The sequence below is a fragment of the Ailuropoda melanoleuca genome, chromosome 14 (genome assembly GCF_002007445.2).
Source record: "Ailuropoda melanoleuca isolate Jingjing chromosome 14, ASM200744v2, whole genome shotgun sequence".
Lineage (NCBI taxonomy): Eukaryota > Metazoa > Chordata > Mammalia > Carnivora > Ursidae > Ailuropoda > Ailuropoda melanoleuca.
The window spans coordinates 44,084,625-44,102,445 of NC_048231.1; the positions used below are offsets into that span (position 1 = coordinate 44,084,625).

The following is a 17,821-nucleotide window of genomic DNA, read 5'->3' on the forward strand; positions in this document are numbered from 1 at the left end:
CTAAGCCAGTCAGGCACCCCCTCTTAACAATTTTCTTAACATTTTCTTTTCTCTAGCCTACTTTGTTGTAAGAATAAGGTATATAATAAGTATAACATGCAAAGTATGCATTAATTGATCTTGTTATCCATAAGAGTCTTGGTCAAACCTAGGCTGTCAGTAGTTACTCAAAAATTATATGTGGATTTTCAACTGTGTGGAGTTGGCACCTCTAACCCTTGACTGGTTCAAGGGTCCACTGTATAAACATCCTGCCTTTGACCTCCTCCCCCCACACAATTCCATTCTCACACACACACAATCAACAATTTCTTAATATCACCAAGTAGTCAAGTGGTCACATTTCCCAATTATCCTACACATGTTCTTCTTTGTTGCTTTTTTGGGTGTTTGTTTTTTAATTTCTATTTTTTTTTAACTAGGTTCCACTCCCAGCATCAAGCCCAACTTGGGGCTTGAGCTCACAACCCCGAGATCAAGACCTGAGCTGAGATCAAGAGTCAGATGCTTAACCGACTGAGCCACCCAGCTGCCCCTTAGGTTTTGGTTTTGTTTTGTGTTGTTGCTTTAAAGTTTATTTGAATCAAGATCCAAACAAGGACGTCACACTGCATACAGTTGGGATACCTTCAAAGTCTCTTTTAATCATTGGGTTCCCTTCCATCTCGTATTTTCCTTCTTGTTGAAGAAACCAGGTCCTTCGGTCTGTAGCTTCACCCAGACTGAATTATGTAGTCTATAATGTGACCACAGCTGGTGGGTATGCAAAGTGCTCCCTTCTTAGAAAAAAGGTAAAAAATTGTAAAAATTATGTGATGGGCCCTTAAGGAAAATTTCATACTTCAAGGGGGTATTGTGCTTTGTATAGAATACACCCTTCTCATCTATCAGATTCCAGTCTTTCCTTGCCCTAGCTGATTTACAACTGTACCATGTAGATAATAGCAGTGCAAAATAATTCTTATCCATAGACATGCAAATCATACCTGGCGGAGATTCAAATGATTTCCCTCCCCCACTGTAGGAGAGGCCAGTTTTGTCTCACTTACATATTCATTGTAATATTCCCCAATACTAAAAAACTGGTAAGATGTTACCAGCTTGTTGCTTTTAAGATTTATTTATTTATTTTAGAAATAGAGAGAGAGACAAAGAGAGAGCATGAGCAGGAGGGGCAGAGGGAGAGGGAGAAGCAGACTCCCAGCTGAGCCAGGAGCCGGATGTGGGGCTCAATCCCAGGACACTGGGATCATGACCAGAGCTGAAAGCAGACGCTTAATCATCTGAGCCACCCTGGTGCCCCCATGTATTGCTTTTAGAAGAAATAATCACCGCCGCTGCCTGCGCCACACCCCCTCCCTCACCATTCACACACAGAAATGATTGCATGCTCTAGGCTAACCACAGCAGAAGGGTTACACTGGGCAGGTGCTAGGGTGGAAGGAGGGGCAGGTGAGCACCATCTGTGGACTGAGTACCAAAGCAAGGAAGGGAATCGGAGAGGTTCTCAAGTCCAGCTGAAGGGACACAGAGACAGAGGCTCAAAGAGCATGTGCAAGTCTCCCTAGAGGGAAGTTTCATCTGCCCCAGAAGCTTCTAGTTCCCAGCTCCCAGCTCCTGCAGAGCCCTGGATGGTATTCACAGTGTGTGACTAGGCACAGGATCCAGCAATGGCAAGGTAGCCTGCAGGAACCAGGAGGGCGGAAACTTAACCACCCTCAAGTGGTATGGGATACATGTCGAGCTTGGGCATAGCTTCAGCTCCCTCCATCATTCCTCCTCAGGGTCTAAACCACCCATATTCACACTAGGGTCCACAGGAGCGTCTGTGGATGCTGAGAGAGTGCAGATCCATTTCAGGATCCACCTTCCCTTGGACTTCTTTTTTCCCTGAGGCTAGGAGCTCTGTGGCTATCTCTGCCTCCTCTCCTTCCCTTGTCACCCATCCAGATTCTAACTGAAGACCATTGCCCTAGGAGTCACCACTTCTGGGCCTCAAACAAAGGGACAAGTAGAAATAAACCTCTGGAGCAAATATCAAAGGGGGTAGCACTTAATTTTATCCCAGTGACAAACTCTTGGCAGTCTCCCGGCCTCTGTCTCTCTGTGAATCTGTGTGTCTGTGGCTCTATCAGCTTTCCAAAACCAGAGTGCAGATGGGGAAAAGATGTCCTAGGGATCCTATTCACATGCTCAATTGGGTTGGAGGTGATATGATGTCCACCCTTTTCTTCCAGAGCCCCAGGGAGTCTCATTTGCCCAAGGGTTTGACAACGAGGACTGGTTTTGCCAATGAGGTTACGGGACTAATATTTTCCATAAATTGATGAATGGAATGTGCAAGGCCAAGGATCTAAATAACAAAATGCATTTGAAGCCCATATACAATATAGGATACACTGCAGTCACACCATTAGAAAGATATTTAGGAAAATATTTAGAGGTCAACCTAAAAATGTGCAAGCTGGCTCAGTCGGTAGAGCACGTGACTCTTGCTCTGGTGGTCATGAATTCAAGCCCTATGTTGGCTGTGAAGCCTATTTTTATTTTATTTTATTTATTTTATTTTTCAAAGATTTTATTTGTTTATCTGTCAGAGAGAGAGAGAGAGAGCACAAGCAGGGGGAACAGCAGGCAGAGGGAGAAGCAGGCTCCCCGCTGAGCAAGGAGCCTGATGGGACTTGATACCAGGATCCCAGGATCATGACCCAAGCTGAAGGCATATGCTTAACTGACTGAGCCACCCAGGCGTCCCTGAAGCCTACTTAAAAAAAAAAAAGTTAAAAATGTGCAAGAGAGCGGTAATAGTTGTATAATCTCATGAATATGTTAATAACACTAAGAAACAGTGGATTGTATACTGTAAAAAGGTGAATTATATCTCAGGGTTTTGTTTTTTTTTTTTAATGTGCAATAAAGATATAGATAGGGTGATCAATCATGCCAGTTGGCCTGGGATTCCAGGGGGTCGCAGGGATGCAGGACTTCTGTAGCTAAAACCCAGAGAGTCCTAGGGAAACCAGAACAAGTTGATCATCCTAAATACAGAGTTTTAAAAAATTATTTTAAGGAGAATGAACAAAAAAGTTTGAAGATGTGAAAAGGTCTCCTATTAACACAAGACCTAAAACCCTGTGGGCAAGAGGGGCCCATCTGGGGAACCTGCTCACATTCTCTCTCCCTGTGCTCCACCCCACCCCACCCTAAGCTCCTGCCTGGTACACGGAGGCAAGGGGTGTACACAGCCCAGCCTGGGCCTAGCACTTAACACGCATCAGTAGATGCCAGTTCACACTCTCTGAAGCCTATGTTGGTGATTGCCCACTTGGCACTTGTGGACCATTTGGGCTTAGGATTTTTGCCACCGCCCCCTCCAAACCCCAGAGGTGCAGACAACAGCCACATAGATTCCATCTGGCAGAACTCTTATCCTCCTAAAATGATCCTCAGGCTCCCCCACCCCCTTGCATCCTACCTCCAGGTCACTTGCCTCCACCCAAGTTTGTGTCAAACAGGACATGGCTATTGGGCCAAGCAAGATTGCCCATGTCAGTTTTTTAATAAATGTGTCTTAGGCTCCTTATATCACCAGCCCCTACAAAATACAGTGGGATATGAGAATCCAAAAGTCTGTTTAACAGAGAGCAGTGACGAAAGTCTATCTGGTCACAGTTTGATGTGGCGCTGTAAGGAAGTGGCGGGAAAGCAAAGCCTGGATCATGCTGGCACAGTACTCGGCCCACAGCAGGTGCTGAGAAATAGTTGATAAATAAACAATCTCTCCATGGCATCCGTTGTAGATTGCTAGCAGCTCGGCCGAAGGGTGCGGATCTCGTGGAGTCAGGCCAGCACACAGTAGGGTCACACGAAATTCAGGTGGCCAGCGTGGGCCTGCTGCGGGCAGTATCAGGAGTATTATGCAGCTATGGCTCTCCCACACCCGTTCTGGTCAGCCCGGAGCATATGGAGTCCCCGTCCCGCGCGACATTGCGCTGGGAGAAAGGCCAGGCACTTGAGGTACGCCGGAGTGGGGCTGCCGAGATGACGCCCCCGTGAGGCCCGGAAACTCCATTTCCCACAGGCCCGTGCGCACGACTCCATTTCCCACAATTCCCGGTCGGCTTCCGGCGCGGCGGAGGCGCCTCCGACGGCTTCCGGGTTTGGGCCTGGCGCTGCGGTAGAGGCGGCGGCGGCAGCGGCGGCGGCAGAGTGGGACGCGGACGGTGGAGCGAAGGGACCGGCATGGACGTTTCGGGGCAGGAGACCGACTGGCGGAGCACCGCCTTCCGGCAGAAGTTGGTTAGTCAAATGTGAGTAGGGGCCGGGCTAGAGGGCGAAATCTCCGGACCTTGCCCCTTCAGCCCTTCCGCGCGCGGCGGGCGAGGCCCGAGTCGGACTCGCGGGAGACCTAGGGCACGAGGACCCACTGGGGCCTGGGGGCGCCAAGAGGCCGATGGCTCCGGGGACTCGCGTGAGTCGCAGGGCCCGGCTGAGCCCTCGGGCGTCCCTTCCGTTCTTGGCGGATACAGACTGTTCTTTACCTTTCCCGGGGCTGAACTCTGCAAACCAGCGAGCCCTGGCTTATGAGTCATCGTCCTGAGCTTTCTCATTCGTCATTTGTGTGCTTTGGTTGCAGACTTTTCCCTGCTTTGAATCACACTGAATTCGAAAAAGGAAAGGGGCAGCCGTGGCGGCTTTGGCACATCTGGGTGTTTTGTGATTCGTCTTTAAGAAAAGCGCATCAGAGTGAGAGAAAGAGATTGGAAAGGGATGGATGGAAGATGAGGTTGGGAGGCTAGGTACTTGGGGCTGTGGGCGGTGGGTGATGGAGAATCTGCGGGTATCCTGCCTCCCCTGCCCCCACTCCCTCCCCAGCGTGGATTTTGCTAAGGGTGGCAGGAAGAGGCCGTAAGGAAGCGATCGTCGGTTGGGAGGAGGGAGTGAAGAGCTGGGGTTAATACCTCTTCCCCACAGTTTCAGCTGCTGAACCCCTCAATGCAGGGGCTCCCAGTGCGCTCTAGGCTTCACCTAGTGGAACTCCAGCTCCTCACCACCCACCGCTTTCATTTAGCAGTTTTTTACTGAGCTTACTGGTATGCTAGCCACAAATTTGCCTGAGACAGCCCCTGCCCTCGGGAAACGCACTACCGTAAAGGAGCAGTTACAATACAGTCTTTCTCCTAGAAAAAACTGACGGTTTGCTTGAGCCGGGCAGAAGGAGCCTTCTGGAGTAGGTGGCGAGTAAATTGAGCCCTAAAAAGACAAGTAGGAGTGTGAAAAGGCCATCATTCCAAGCTGAGTGGTAGTGAAGTGTGAACTCTCACTGCATTGGAGGACATTGCTATAGACTGAGTTCTGGGGATTGAGGAGAAAGGAGGTTCAGGAGATGGTAATGGAATGAGGGTGAGCAGGTGCTAACATGTTAGTGGTGGGAGTGCTGTGCTAAGGAGTTGAGCTTGTATTTGGCTTGTGGCCTGCTTTGAGGTGGTGAAATGCCAGAGTTGGGAAGATTCCCTGAATCCCTGGAGATGGATCAAGAACAGAGGAGAGAGGCCAGTTAGGCCATTATGAGTTTTGAACTCTTGGGGTTTGAGGACCTGTCATTTTTCATTACTCTGTTCCTTCTGCTAGATCACTGCCTGTCACATTGCTCCATAAAGTGGTTGTGGAATGACCTAATCGGCAAGAGATTATAAAGGCCTGCACTAGACAGTGGTAGAAACTGAAAGAGGAAGACCATTCCAGAGAAAGGGGAGAGCAAGCATAGGCAGTCCTTGATGACTAAACTGGATGCAGGGGGTGGAGTGCAGCAGTGCGGAAGGAAGTGGGACGGAATGCTGGGAAGCCTCTTAGTACAGTGGAAGGCGTGGGGAGTGTAGAATAGTGGCTCTGGGCACTCTTATGGAATAGTCTGGGAACAATTCTGCAGATAGTGCAGAATTAGTAAACGTTGTGTTGGGTTTTTTTGGGGGGGGGGAGTGGATCCCCTGGAGTTGTCTATAGATGAGATTTTTAAAATTTATTTGAGAGAGCGAGCACAAACAGGCGGGAAGGCAGAGGGAGAGGGAGATCAGAGAGCCTGAAGCAGGGCTCGATCCCAGGACCCCAGGATCATGACCTGAGCCGAAGGCAGACCGCCCAACCAACTGAGCTACCCAAGCGCCCCTATAGATGAAATCTTGAGGGATGGCCTGCTTCAGGGCTCAGCAAGAAAAGCCCTCAGGGCAAAGATTCTTCTTCAGGTTTGGGGAGACCAAAGAACCAGAAGAATGACTTGCCATCAGAGGAAATTGGGGAGGGTGGGGGAGAGTCAGAGGGCAGGAGGGCAATTGAAGAGTCTCTGGGTGTCAAGGACTGACTGGATACTTCATACAGGAACTTCCTTCTGCTTCTAGGCAAGCTGGATTCTTTCATTTATTTGCCAGATTGCTGCCTGTGTATTAGTTTTTCTCTTGCTGACATAACAAATGACCACAAATATACTGGCTTAAAACAACACAAATTTATTACGTGGCAGTTTCTGTAGATGCAAGGTCTAGGTGGATTCAGCTGAGTCTTCCACTTAGGGTCTTACAGGACTGAAATAAAGATGTTGGTTAGGTGTGCATTTCTTCTAGAGGCTCTGTGGTAGAATTTGCTTTCAAGCCCATTCAGGTCGTTGGCCAAATTCAGTCCATGAGGTTGTAGGACTGAGGTGTTCTTGCACCTTACTATTTGTCAGCCAGTGGTCAGTCTTTGTTCCTAGAGGTGGCCTGTATTTGGTCTCATACTTTCTATGTGGCCCCCTCCATCAGGGATGGGTTCTTCAGCTGCATCTTTCTGACTTCAGCCAAGAAAATTCTCTAGGTTAGATTGGGTCCGCTCAGATAATCCAGGATGATGTTCCTATTTTAAAGTCTATAACTTTTATTCCATCTGGAAGGTCCCTTCTGCCATATAACATAGCATGTGCCCAGGTTCCTGGGATTAGGGCATGGACATCTTTGGGGAGCCCTTTGGGGTTTCAGAGGTTGTCTGCCTGATACGATGTGGTGTTCTCAGTTCTCAGATTTGTGTGTTTTCTCTCCAGGGTTCACCTTGAAAGTCATGATTCTTGGTGCCTTGATTTGTTGTGTTCACAGGGTTAATTCTACCTTCCTCTGATATTTATGCTGTTGCTTGAAGGTGGGTATCTTGGGAAATGTTTTGAACCCAAGTAATTTGTATAGATGAGGGGGTAAAGAAATCACAGTGAAGCACTGGGGAGTTTCAATAGAAGGAGAAACATCTGATAGCTGGTTTACTGTCTCCACCTGGCTCTTGAGTATCTACCAAGAGAGAACAGTGCTTGAGATCACAGGCCCAATAATAATCTAGTCTCTTGGCTACCATGAGAAAAAGCGGTTTTGATTTGGGGCTGGTTAGGAGAGTCCTTGCTGGGACTCCGTATAATCTCTTCTTAGCCCTCCTCTACCTCGACCTCATCTGGACCCATCCTGGACTGCTGCCAGTCGTGACTTCTCTTAGCATTAGAACAAGACTCCAGATGGCCCACCCTCCCAGCCCCTCACCATGGCCTGGCCTAGCTACCTCTTTTCAATCCCCCCAGTTTGCTCCAGCCTCTCTGGTCTTTCAGCTTCTTGAACATTCCAAGTTCTTTTTTTTTTTTCTTCCTCTCTCTTTTTAAACAAGTTATTATCAAGTATTTAGGGTATTTAACAATGGGTAGACTTCCCCCTACTACATTTATGACCAGTTTCTCTTCCTTTTCTTTAGATGTCTGCTTAAATATCAAATCCTTCAGATCCTTCCCTGCCTATCCTGCCTAAAGTGGGTCACCGGCTCTGATATGTTGGATCTCAGCCCCTTGTGGTTTCCCGTAGGACCCCAGTCCTATGAAGCCTGGCACCAGGCACATAAAACACTTGTCGAAGTGTGCAAGAGTACGTGTTTTCCTGAGGGCTGTGTGTGCTGCCTCTCATACTACGGTGGTCTTCTTTACCTGTGCCAGCAAGCATTGTGAAGCTCTGGAACCCCCACTTTCTCCACTTGTTAGCCAAGTGACCGTGGGCAGGATACCTAACCTTTCTGGATCATCTTCCTTATCTATGAAATGACTGGAGTCCAGTCTGTGTCACAGGGAAGATGGGGGGAAAATGAAAAGACCTCCACCTGAGCCCTAGCAAATGCCTTCTCCTTAGGTTCTTGCAGGAGTAGGAGCCTTGGAAGGTGAAGGAGAAATCCCCAAGCCTGGTTAGGCGAGTTGATGACACTCTAAGGAGCCTGTGGGGAGGGTAGTTGTGACACTGTTGGTGAGTTCAGATCATCTCTTCATTGAATATCCACTCTCCCCACAGCACTGCAGGGGAAGTCCCCCCCCCCGCCTTTAGAGTTCTCAGGTGGCCTTTGTGGGTCTTGGGCCTTCCTGGGGTGATTGTTGGGTTAGTGTTGAACATGTGTCTGATCTATAGGATTCCGGAGAGCAAGCATGTATCTGTAGTAGCTGGCACTGCCCCTGACATAGAGTGGGTAAGTAGTGAATGAATGAAAGGGCTTCGTCAATCAGTTCTTCCCATTCTTTTACATTTTCCTGCCATCTTATTCTTGATACTTTTATGCCTCCCACCTCTCAGTACAGCAGATTGCATATATAGAAGTGAAATAAATAAATGTCTGTTGGGCTGAACAGATTGCAAAGGGGAGGAGATCCGGGGAGGGGGGAGTGGGTGGTGGGGAAGGGCAGTGTGTATCAGGGCTCTACTCAAGTGCCAGGAGATAGGGAGCATGGAGCAGAGTCAGGGCAGACAGGTCAGCCATCTCGTCTTCGTCTGGTGAAGCCCCCAAAGGAGATGTGAGCTCCAGGTTGGGACCTAGGAGATGCAGAGCTTTCTGCCTGGACTGTAAGGGGAAAGTTGAGTGCTCTTTAGCTAGAAGCATAGTGAAACAAAGCAAAAAAACCCATAAGGAACAAAGAACAGACAACTGAACAGCAACTTCCAAGGGCCTGGAGAGGCCTTAGGACAGTGGGAAGTGCCCTGAAACTTGCATGTCTAGATTCTGCCTGTGGGTTATGTTCTTTTGTTTTGTTTTTAAATATTTTATTTATTTATTTATTTGAGAGAGACAGAGCACAAGCAGGGGGAGGGGCAGAGGGAGAAGTGGACTCCCCGCTGAACAGGGATCCTGACGTGGGGATTGACCCCAGGACCCCAGGATCATGACCTGAACCGAAGGCAGGTGTTTAACTGACTCAGCCACCCAGTGGCCCCCTGTGGGTTATGTTCTATCCTCCAAGCAGAAGTGAGGGGTCTTGGCTGAGCCTTTTCTGTGGCTTATCCCACTCAGGCTTCCCAACAGCCCCATGCCCTCCTGGTGTGATTCTGGCCCGTTTTCCAGTGGGGAAGCTCCTGAGCCCCACTGCTTTCTTCGTAGCCTGGTTGGTATCTAAGCAACTGGGCTGGCTTGCAGCCTTCTGTGTATAAGCCACCACTAAAATGTCCATTCCCTGAGGCAAGGGGCTGTCTCTCTGACCACCTCCAAGCCTTAGTGTCCCTGATGGCAATCAGGAAGTGATTGTGGAGCTATTGACTTCAGAGTCCTGAACCTTGGCCCTACTGCCTCTTGACCAGGAGTGACAGTGACCTGAGGGGATGTGGGCCCTCATCTGCTCAGGGTTCAGGACTTTCTCAACAGCAGCAGCAACAGCAGCTGATATGAACCCTCACTGCAAGAGTTGACCTATGTTAGCTTGTTGACTTCCCACTTGCACTGTCAGTTGATGTACTTGTTACTCCCATTTTTAAGATGAAGAAACTGAGGTCTAGAGGAAAGGTCACTGCTGCTTACAGTTATACTCTGCATGTTACAAATGAATGCTTGGTGCACCATAGCAGGACAAGAGAGGCAAACTGCCTTTTAATTTTTGAAAGACATGTCGTGCCTTTTGGGAGTAGAGGGAAGATGGCAGTTGGAAGTTAACCCAAGCCAAGTCCTGAGGGGAATCCTGTTGGCAATTTGAACAACTCCCCATGAGTCAGTGGGGCTTAACAGTGGCAGAAGGGCTAGCCAGCAAGCCTCCGATGATCTTTGGCCTCCGCACAGGCTATAGCCAGCCTCCTAGCCTCACCAGCAACCTTTTGTAAGAGACCCCACCCACCTACCACACCTGCAGCCCTTGCATCCGTTCCGACCAGAAGTCTCCCAACTCTCACTGCCATTTGTGACAAGGTGGCTGTGGTTAGTCCAGGCTCCGTGTGGGACATTCCTGGGTGGTCACATGATCATCTCCCCATCACTGTCACTTTATTTATTTTTTTTTTAAAGATTTATTTATTTATTCGATAGAGATAGAGACAGCCAGCGAGAGAGGGAACACAAGCAGGGGCAGTGGGAGAGGAAGAAGCAGGCTCACAGCGGAGGAGCCTGATGTGGGGCTCGATCCCACAACGCTGGGATCACGCCCTGAGCCGAAGGCAGACGCTCAACCGCTGTGCCACCCAGGCGCCCCATCACTGTCACTTTAAAGCATTCCTCAGGGTAATAATGTTGGTTACATACCAGAAGGTACATTTTTTGAGGAATTGTGATGAATTTTTAAAAATTCAAAATGGAAAGTTTAAATCCTAAAACCAAGTAGTGTAAAGACCCCATGCCCATGTATCTACATTCAGCTTCAAGCTATCAATTCTTGCTTCATGGACTCCACCCCCTGCCCCCAATTATGTTGATGCTGGGAATGTTTGAGAGGCTGCCCACCACTTATGGGTTCAACTCTGAGCCTGACTTCCTCCTCCAGGGTCTGGCCCACTGTACTGGCAGCCTGTGAATCCTCAGAAGAGCTCAGCTCTTTCTTTCCCTGGCTGTTTTGTGTCCTGTTTGTTCCCCTGCCTGAGAGACCCATCCCTATCATGGCTGAACATTGCGGTCCCATCCCACTCACCCTTCCAGGACACCAGGCTACTGCTGGTCCCTCCTCACATTCTGTGAAGAGTTACCAGTTTGCACTTGAATAGTTTGAACACTCATTTCCCTACGGTCTGAATTCCTTATGGGGATTCCTGCCTCACAAGGCGAGTGGATTCCCAAGCACCGCCAGAGGCCTGTTCAGGCTCAGTGGTGATAGTGGTCTAACTTGATGGGTGTTCACTTCAGAGTTGGAGAAAGTCTTTTTTTTTTTACGATTTTTTTTTTTACTTTTTTTTTTTTAAGTAATCTCACACCCAACATAGGGCTTGAACTCATGACCCTGAGATCTAGAGTCCCATGCTCTTCCGACTGAGCCAGCCAGGCGCCCCAAGATTTTATTTCTTTATTCATTCATGTATTTATTTTTAAGTAGGCTCCACGCCCAGCGTAGAGCCCAATGTGGGGGTTGAATTCATGACTTAGATCAAGACCTGAGCTGAGAACAAGAGTTGGACACTCAACTGGCTCAGCCACCCAGGTGCCCCTTATTTTTAAGTAATCTCTATATACAATGTGGGGCTCGAACTTAAAACCCTGAGGTCAGGAGTCGCATGCTCCTTGACCTGAACCAGGTGGCCCCCCAAGTTGGAGAAAGTCTTAATACTGTGCATGGGAAGATGCAGGCAAAACGACATCCTCACAAGCTGCTGCTGGAGGCAGGTAAATGAGGCCATTTTTCTGGAAGCCTGTTTGGCAATACTGTTTATTCCAGTAATCTTAAAATGTCTACTTCCTTAGGCATTTCCTCCAAGGCCATACGCAGGAGAGTATTCAGAGCCTGTTGGCAGTGTGGATGCTTATATCCACATCAAGTCAGGAGTGGAACAGGGGGAGATAAGCCAGCAGTGGAGCTGGCTTAGATTTGTTGTGGGAGCTGGAGATGGCAGGTTCAATGCTGCTGTTAAAAATGACATGGGAGAGGGGTGCCTGGGTGCCTCAGTTGGTTAAGCCTCTGACTCTTGATTTTGGCCCAGGTCATTGTCTTGGGGTCCTGAGATTCAGCACCATGTCAGGCTCCCCGCTTGGTGGGGAGTTTGCTTGAGTTTCTATCCCTCTGCCCCTCCCCCCCACTCATGCTCACACTCTGTCTCTCTCTCTCCCTCTCTCAAATAAGTAAATAAGTCTCAAAAAAAAAAAAAATGACACCCAGCTGGCTCAGTTGGTGGAGCATGTTACTCTTGATCTTGGGGTTGTAAATTTGAGACCCACTTTGGGTGTAGTGATTACTTAAAAATAAAATCTTTTTAAAAAAAAAAGGACATGGGAGATGTTCCATAACCCGTCAATACTGAGAAGAGCAGGTTAACAAGCAGGACACGTGGTCCACAGTGAGGTTTTTTTTTTTTAATTAAATATTTTATTTATTTGAGAGAGCGAGAGTGCATACACAAGTGGATAGAGGGGCAGAGGAATGGGGAGAAACTCCCCACTGCGCAGGAACCCCAACTCGGGGCTCGATCCCAGGTTCCTGGGATCATGACCTGAGCCAAAGGCAGACAGATGCTCAACTGACTGAGCCACCCAGGCGCCCCGGAATGAGTTTTTGTTAAATAGACATTGTTAGCTGGTTATCTGAGTAATTTTCATTTTCTTTGTAACTTTCAGTATATGTGTATATTTGTTAACAATAAACATATGTTCCTTTTGTAGTCAGAAGTCTTGAAGAAGAGGTGGGCCCTGCTTACCCATGAGGAGGAGGGAGCCATGGTCACAGATAGCTTACCATAAGGTGGAAAATCACATGTGCTCAGCCTTCAGGGTGGCCCTCACCAGGGCCCTGAGTGCCACCACAGCCTTCCTAAGATGATTCTTTCCTTTCTGCGCCTGCTAGGAAGCATTCTCCTTTCGATCTGAAACTGTCCTTTCAGATGGCCTTCCCTCCGTGCTGGTATGAGAGGCCTAGCCAGATGCTCCCTGCTCCATGCCAGGCCCTCTGGTTTCACTCTTTTCTGTTCTTTCTCTTCCCCATTGGAGGTTTGGCCTTAGCCTCATCTCCTCATGAGCCCTGATGGCTCAGCCCATGGTAGTTCTTACTTCGTCTTGAGTTTGTAGGGCCCACACTGTGTGCATCCTGCATGTACTGAATAGATGAATTCTTTTTTGCTGGTTTTACGCTCATTATTATTTTTTTGCCTTGCCAACAATTATTATAAATTCCTTGAGGGTAGGACCTGATCTTATACTTCTGCCTCTTGTTGAGCTCCTGGCACTGTGCCTTGGCTTGGATAAGAGGTGCATCATAATCGCAGGTAGGGTGGTGGAAAACAGTGCTGGCTTCTTTTCTGGTGGCCTTCCAGGGGTTTCTCTCATCAGTACTCCTCCACATTGAACCACTTCTCATTTGGAGCCTTTTTTTTTTTTTTTTTTAATGGGAGACATTTATTTGAAGACGGAATCTGGAACAGTTACAAGGTGGTTCTCTTTAACAGATAAATAAATGAGTACCCAGTTCTGGAGAGCAAAGAGGATATACCAGAAGCCCAGGTGTAACGATCTGGAAACCCACCCTGTGAGGGAGATGCTGTCTTCCACTTTAATAATGACTCTCTTGCTAACCGGGGCGGGGGGGTGCAGTTAATAAAGATCCCTGATTAAATGGGTTAAGTATCTTGAGGTGGAGTAGCTGTTACTTAGGGCAGTGAGTCCTTGGAGAAGACATTAGACCTCTGGAAGTCCCCATTGTCCTTACTTTGAGCTTTCTATTTTGAGAGTGTTCCAAACATGCAAAGTTGTAAGGGTAGTATAGACTTATGCATTCTCTCATCTACACACCTCAGTGCTCGTACTTGGTGGATAGCAGCTGAGTTCTGTCTTGCTCCCTCCACCGTCTGGACCCTGTTTCCTCTTAACCCTTGGCCCCACAGGCTTCTCTGAGTTCTCTGCCTGGGAATCTGCTGGAGGTGTGGGGGCGGGTAGTGAACAGGAGTGACCTGGCTGCTGGTTAGCCTTTGAGCTGAGCCACTTGCATCCAGTCCAGGAGACGGAAGTCTGGAGGTGTGGAGAGGATGCTTGTTGGTTAAGAAGTGGCTCATCCCCTATGGGGCACCTGGGTGGCACAGCGGTTAAGCGTCTGCTTTCGGCTCAGGGCGTGATCCCGGCGTTATGGGATCGAGCCCCCCGTCAGACTCCTCCTCTATGAGCCTGCTTCTCCCTCTCCCACTCCCCCTGCTTGTGTTCCCTCTCTCGCTGGCTGTCTCTATCTCTGTCAAATAAATAAATAAAAAATCTTTAAAAAAAAAAAAGAAGAAGTGGCTCATCCCCATCCCCACTGTCCTTCTTTTCTGCTCCCCACCCCTTTCCAACTTTGCTTCAGTCCTGGGGCACCTGGTGGCTCAGTCAGTTGGGTTTGTGTCTGCCTTCGGCTCAGGTCATGATCTCAGGGTCCTGAGATAGGCCTGCATGAGCTCAGCAGGGAGTCTGCTTCTCCCTCTCCCTCTGCCCCTCCCCTGCTCGTGTGCATGCATGCTCTCTCTCTTTCAAATAAATAAATAATCTTAAAAAACAAACAAAAAAATTCCTTTGCTTCAGCCCTCATCAGAGGTGATGTTTGAGGAGGCGATCTAGCCACTGTGTATGGGATGGAGCTCCTGTTGTAAACTAGAAAGAATGCCAGATTTGCCTTGAGAAGCTCTGATGGATCACCCTGGGCCCTTCAAAAGTTACGGGTCTGCTTTGATTCATGTTGGGGAGGATTCATGCTTATGAAAGTGCAGAGGGAATCGCTCTGTACTCACAATTCAGGCACAAGGCCTTTCCAGTCCAAACCCGGGGATGGGGTCAGGGCTTAGGAGCTCTGGTCATCTCACATGGTGCTTTTTTTTTTTTTTTTTTTTTTTTTTTTTTTTTNTGATTGATTGATTGATTTTAGACAGTGTGTACGTACTCATGTGCATGAGCTAGCACGCGAGCAGGGGAGGGGCAGAGGAAGAAAGGGAGAGGGAAAGAAGCAGATTCCCCTCTGAACATGGAGCCTGATGTGAGGCTGGATCTTAGGACCCTGAGATCATGACCTGAGCTGAAATTAAGAGGCTGAGGCTTAATTGACTGAGCCCAGTGCTTCTTTATATTGAAGTATAACAGACCTACCTCTGTGAATGACACAAGGACACCTCTTCAGCGTGATGCCGCCAGATGAATGTTTACATGTAGCCATAGCCTGGGCCTGCATCTGGAACAGGCCTGGCACCCAGCAGGCTCCTCTCCTTGAGCTTTAGCCAGTGCAGATTGTGCCCCCACTCTTCTGGCTTCCGGGCCATGGAGACATGTGTTCTTAAATTTCCTGTCATTGGAGTCCAAACTGTGTCTGGCTTCTTACATTCAGCATCATGTCTGTGATGGGTGATCATCCTAATGGGTAGCAGTTGTTCTTATTTATGCCATGTGTCGTCTGTTATGTGACTCTACCCCAGGTTACTTTTCTGTCCTGTGCTTGATGGACGTTGGGGTTAATTCTAGTTGTTGGTTATGTGAAGACAATGTCAGGGTGTTCGGGGTCATGTCTTCTGGTGGGTATATGCACTTACTCTCCGGGCTGTGCATCCAGGCTGGGTTGAGAGGAGTGGCCTGAACATCACTGTGGTCTGCCAGATGGTTTTCCCAAGTGGTATGTACCCATTCCTCCCAGCCATGTGGGGGAGTTCTCCTGTCAGACATACTTGCCAGCATCTGGCATTGTCAAGGAACCTGCCTTTAATAACAGGCATCCTTGTTGATTTTGAAAGCACACTCAAATTTGAGACCTAATGGGTGCCATAACAATGGGAATGGAGAGGGTGGTTTAGGAGGGAGAGAGCCTGTAAAGAAAGAAGCTTTGGAATTTGGTGACTGTGTGTGTGTTCACTCAGGAGGAAGGGAGGAAAGAGACACAGGTATGCACCCTGAGGGAGAGGGACCGTGATTCTGCGCTGCTTCTGAGGGGTGGGGTACAAGGTGATGGTGTGTGGAGTGTACGGGGGTGTCAGCCCTTCCAAGGAGAGAGTCCAGCAGCCAGTGGGTGGTGCAGGGAGCGAACCTGGAAGAGCAGTCAGCTGCAGGAGTGAAGTGGGTGGGGGCGGCAGAAGAGGCTGAGCAGAAGGCCCTGGCGGTGGCTGGGGTGGGCAGAGTAGATGAGTGGAGAGACTGAGGTAAGGCAGTGTGGGCACGGGAAGCCAGTCCCAGCAGCTTGGGCCCGCCTCTGTCTTCTGTTTTGGTCCCTGTGTTCAGTACTGGTGGATGCAGTACTTGATTCCTTTTCAGATAACATTATAGAGGATTTCAAAACAGGAAGATGTTTTCCATAGTCTTTCTGCCCAGAGATGGCTATTAGTGACATTTGATTTTTGCCCTCCAGTCCTGTGTCTGTGGGTGGATATCTTGATATGTATGTATTTTAAATATGTAAGTACATGTATATACCAGTATTTTTTAAGTGGAGTTAGACTGGAGGTCAGGTTGAGTTTTGGCTTTTTCACAGCTCAGGTTGTGTTTGTCTCCTGGGGGGGGGGTGACTCTGGCTGGGACCTGTATGCTTATGTCCCTGGTTCATACAAGGCACGGGCACAGCTAGACTTCTGGCTGATGGGACTCTTCCCGTAGTTGGGCTCTGTCTGGGTAGCGAGGGACTGGACTGACCTCTGGTGTGGAAGCAGATTTCTTAAGACTTTTATTGGTTACTGCCCTCCAGAGGGCCAAGGTTCTCCAGGCTTGGGGGGGGGGCGCACTGTGCAGCCGGGATGACTCAGAGTGCATGGTGACTCCCTGTGTGACAGCCAGGATGGCCTCACAGTGGGGCGCTCTTGGGAGTAAGCCTCCTCCGGGCTCCTCTGAATAGTCATCCTGCATACTTGACGTGAGCATTTTATTTACTATCTTGTTAAAAGTTCCATTATGGCCTTTTCCAAACATTCACAGAAGTAGGGATGGAAGAATGATCTCCCAGGTACTAGGAGAGTTAGCAACATATGGCCAGTTTCACCCATCCCTCTCCACCCCCTCCTGGACTATTTTCAATCACATTCCAGACACCGTATGATTTCAACTGCCAGTCCTTGAGTGCAGATCTCTAGAAGATAGGGCTTTCCTCTCCCCCAGATACCACAAAATCATGTGAGATAAGCATTTTAATAAATTCTTGGGTTGGCGGAGAGTGTCCTCACCCCATGGTTGCCTGGTGGTGAGTGGGATATGCTGGGGGCTGGAACTGGGGCTGCTGGCATGGTCCCAGGCCTGGAGCCCAGAGGCCAGCACCTGAATAGGGATCTCAAGGTCTCTCCAGTCTCCTGGTCCTGTGGAGGGCAAACCAGCAGATTGGAGTAAATGACAAAACTTGTGTAGTCTTCTGAACTAGCTCAAATAACAGCATTCCCTTTTAAGGACAGTGGTATTCTCTTTAGTAGTTCTTCCATTGATCTAGTTCGTTGGGGATTGAGAAATCTTAGCAGAATTTGGAGAGCTTGATCAAACAAACCAAGAGGAATGTGAAAAGAAAGTGCTTTCAGTCTCTTGTGTTTGTATGATTAAGAAATTTCTTTCTGCAAGACTAAAATACTCTTTCCTACATGTAGGTGGCTGGTTAAATTTTGAAATACATATTTTTATCTGGTTAGAAAACACTTTGTTTCTTCAAAAAGTCGGAGAACCAGAATGCAGAAGGGTGCCGACAAAGACAAGGAGGCACTTGCAGTCTGGGTTACTGTTTGGCAGACATGCTAACGGCTACCTGTGAGGTCAAGAAGGCCCCACTCCCTGTCGAGACCAGGTGTTTGCATTGGTTCCTGTTGGGAATTGAACAATTGGTGTGTCTAGTCATTTCCTGCCTCCGAGATGAAAGCACCTGAGGCAATGGGGCAGTAAACCGCCGCTGGGGAACCAAGAGGAGGGGAGCCCAACGGAGGCGCGG

At 48.7% G+C, this 17,821-nt stretch overlaps 1 protein-coding gene across 4 annotated transcripts in view; it reads left to right on the forward strand.

Annotated features, from left to right (window-relative positions):
- The first annotated feature begins 4,133 nt into the window (after window positions 1-4,133).
- MED15 (mediator complex subunit 15) overlaps window positions 4,134-17,821 on the forward strand; it is a 65,250-nt gene continuing 51,562 nt past the window's right edge. Inside the window, exon 1 of one of the 4 annotated variants that reach the window (XM_034642827.1) lies at window positions 4,134-4,310. In XM_034642827.1, coding sequence (XP_034498718.1) covers window positions 4,243-4,310 — 68 coding nt within the window. In that variant the 5' untranslated portion in view covers window positions 4,134-4,242. The remainder of the gene's footprint in view (window positions 4,311-17,821) is intronic. The other 3 variants (XM_034642825.1, XM_034642826.1, XM_019801100.2) reach the window with 3 other exon arrangements.